Below are 2,145 nucleotides of genomic sequence, written 5' to 3' on the forward strand. Positions count from 1 at the left end.
GTGGGCGGCGGTTGGCTGTAACTGCTAAGACAGCCACTGCTCGTGGAAACCCCATTCAACAGAGCGACACACTGCCCACATGCTGCCCGGGGCGCCATCCCGGGGCGGGTGCAAAGGGTTTCCACTGGCTGATTATTGAAGCAGAACACGGGCCATTCTTCCTTGTCCATCTTCAGTCAGGAAGCGCCGCTGAAACTTGTTTAGCATTAGAGCCACGTGCTCCCCGGGGGGGAGACGGGTGGTGGCTGCTAGGATGGAACCCTGTCTCCTGCAAGTAAGCCAGAATCCGACCACCAGGTCACCCACTGGTGGTGACGGGTGCTGGCTAATTCTAAACCAGCTCAAACCCGCTGCTGTTGAGTGGTTCCCTACTCCCAGCAAGCCTATGGGTAGAACTACCTCATAGGGTTTCCAAGTCTGTAAATCTACTTCCGTAGTGATACTGCCTTGGAAACCCAAGGAGGGGTCGCTATGAGTCAGGTCCGACTTGACGGCACATAACAACAACAACAAAATCTTTACAGAAGCAGAGTGCCTCATCGTTTTCCTTGGAGTGGCTGTTGGGTTTGAACTGCCAACCTTTTGGTTAGCAGCTCAATGCTTTATTTCACCTCAGTGCCAGCAGATCTCGTGGTCTCCTGCACAGAAGGCAATAATTTTACCACTGTGCCACCACTGCCCCCTGGTGGCGATGAATGGTGGTTAATTCTAAACCAAACCAAACCAGACTGCACTGCTGTCAAGCTGATTCCCACTCACAGCGCCCCTAGAGGGCAGAGTGGAACTGCCCCCAGAGGGTTTCCAAGGCTGACAATCTTTAAGGAAGCCGATGGCCTCATCTTTTTCCAGCAGAGTGGCTGTTGGGTTCAAACTGTCAAACTTTTGGTTAATATTTCATTGCAATTTTGAAGAAAATTTTCACAGCACGTTAGGTTCCTGTGTAGTAACCTGTGTACGTATTATTCAATGACATTGGTGATGCTTTTTTCAACATGCCAGCATTTTCAGTAATTCCATTTGGTTGTTTTGTGGATGGTTTTTTTTTTTTTTTTTTTTTTTCTTTCAGCGTTTTCTGCATTGTTTTTAACCTCAAAGCAAAAACAAAGGAGGCTCAGTGGTGGCCAGCCAATCCTCTCCTTCTCTTTCAGGGTGACTCCGGGGGTCCCCTGGCCTGTGAGGAGACCCCTGGCGTGTTCTACCTGGCGGGGATCGTCAGCTGGGGCATCGGCTGTGCCCAGGCCAAAAAGCCAGGCGTGTACGTCCGGATCACCAGGCTGAAGGGCTGGATCCTGGAGACGATGTCCTCCGACCCCCTCCCCACAGCTCCCCCCTCGACCGCAAGGACACCCACCACCCCAAACCACCCCCTGAGGACAACTGCTGGTCTGGCAGTCTCAGGAGTCACCGCCAGCAGGGCCACCAGCCAGTCTGCCAGCACCACTGTCCCTGCACCAAGCACCACCACTAGGAGACAGACGCCACTCCCAAGCACCCCAGGGACCAGCACACACTCGCAGCTCTCAGGTACCGTGCAGATGGGGTGACACATGGGGGTGGCAGCTCCTGACAGTCACGGAGTCGGCACTGACAGGGCAGACGGCAGATGTCTCCCATTTAAAAAGACAGCTCGACAGGGGTGTGGGGACTCCAGCCAGCCAACTGGTGCTTCTAGTGGCCTGCTGTGTCAGGCACTGTTCCCAGCTCTAGAAACAAACAAGTAGTGTAATGGCAGGGACTTAGGGCTGAGGAGCTCCTGGATGGTGCACAGAGTTAATGTGCTCGGCTGCTGACCAAAAGGTTGGCGGTTCAAGTCCACTCCAGGGTGCCTCGGAAGAAAGTCCTGGCAATCTCCTGAAAAATCAGCCATGGAAAACCCTACGACACCCAGTTTCTCCCTGACACACGTGTCGACTTGATGACAATTTTTTTTTTTTTTTTTTAGGTAGGAGTGAAAAGAGGACAGACAAACCAGGAGGCGCTAGGGAGGGGGGTCAGCAGATATACAGGCTCCCATTACAGGCACGGGACAGCTGTGTGGCCGGTCTCAGGCCGCCGGCTCAAGTTCAGCACAGCCTGGAGATCAGGAGGTTGATGTTGCTCTCGGACGTTGACGGGGCTGTGGGGCTTCGATGGTGGGCTCCCCCT

The 2,145-nt window shown here is 53.8% G+C and overlaps 1 protein-coding gene across 1 annotated transcript in view; it reads left to right on the plus strand.

Moving 5' to 3' along the window:
* Window positions 1–2,145, plus strand: part of TMPRSS9 (transmembrane serine protease 9) — a 47,716-nt gene that overhangs the window by 35,638 nt on the left and 9,933 nt on the right. Inside the window, exon 12 of the mRNA XM_007951072.1 lies at window positions 1,149–1,524. Coding sequence (XP_007949263.1) covers window positions 1,149–1,524 — 376 coding nt within the window. The remainder of the gene's footprint in view (window positions 1–1,148; window positions 1,525–2,145) is intronic.

This window comes from Orycteropus afer, unplaced genomic scaffold, assembly GCF_000298275.1.
Source record: "Orycteropus afer afer isolate SDZICR_OR568_19922 unplaced genomic scaffold, OryAfe1.0 scaffold00291, whole genome shotgun sequence".
NCBI lineage: Eukaryota > Metazoa > Chordata > Mammalia > Tubulidentata > Orycteropodidae > Orycteropus > Orycteropus afer.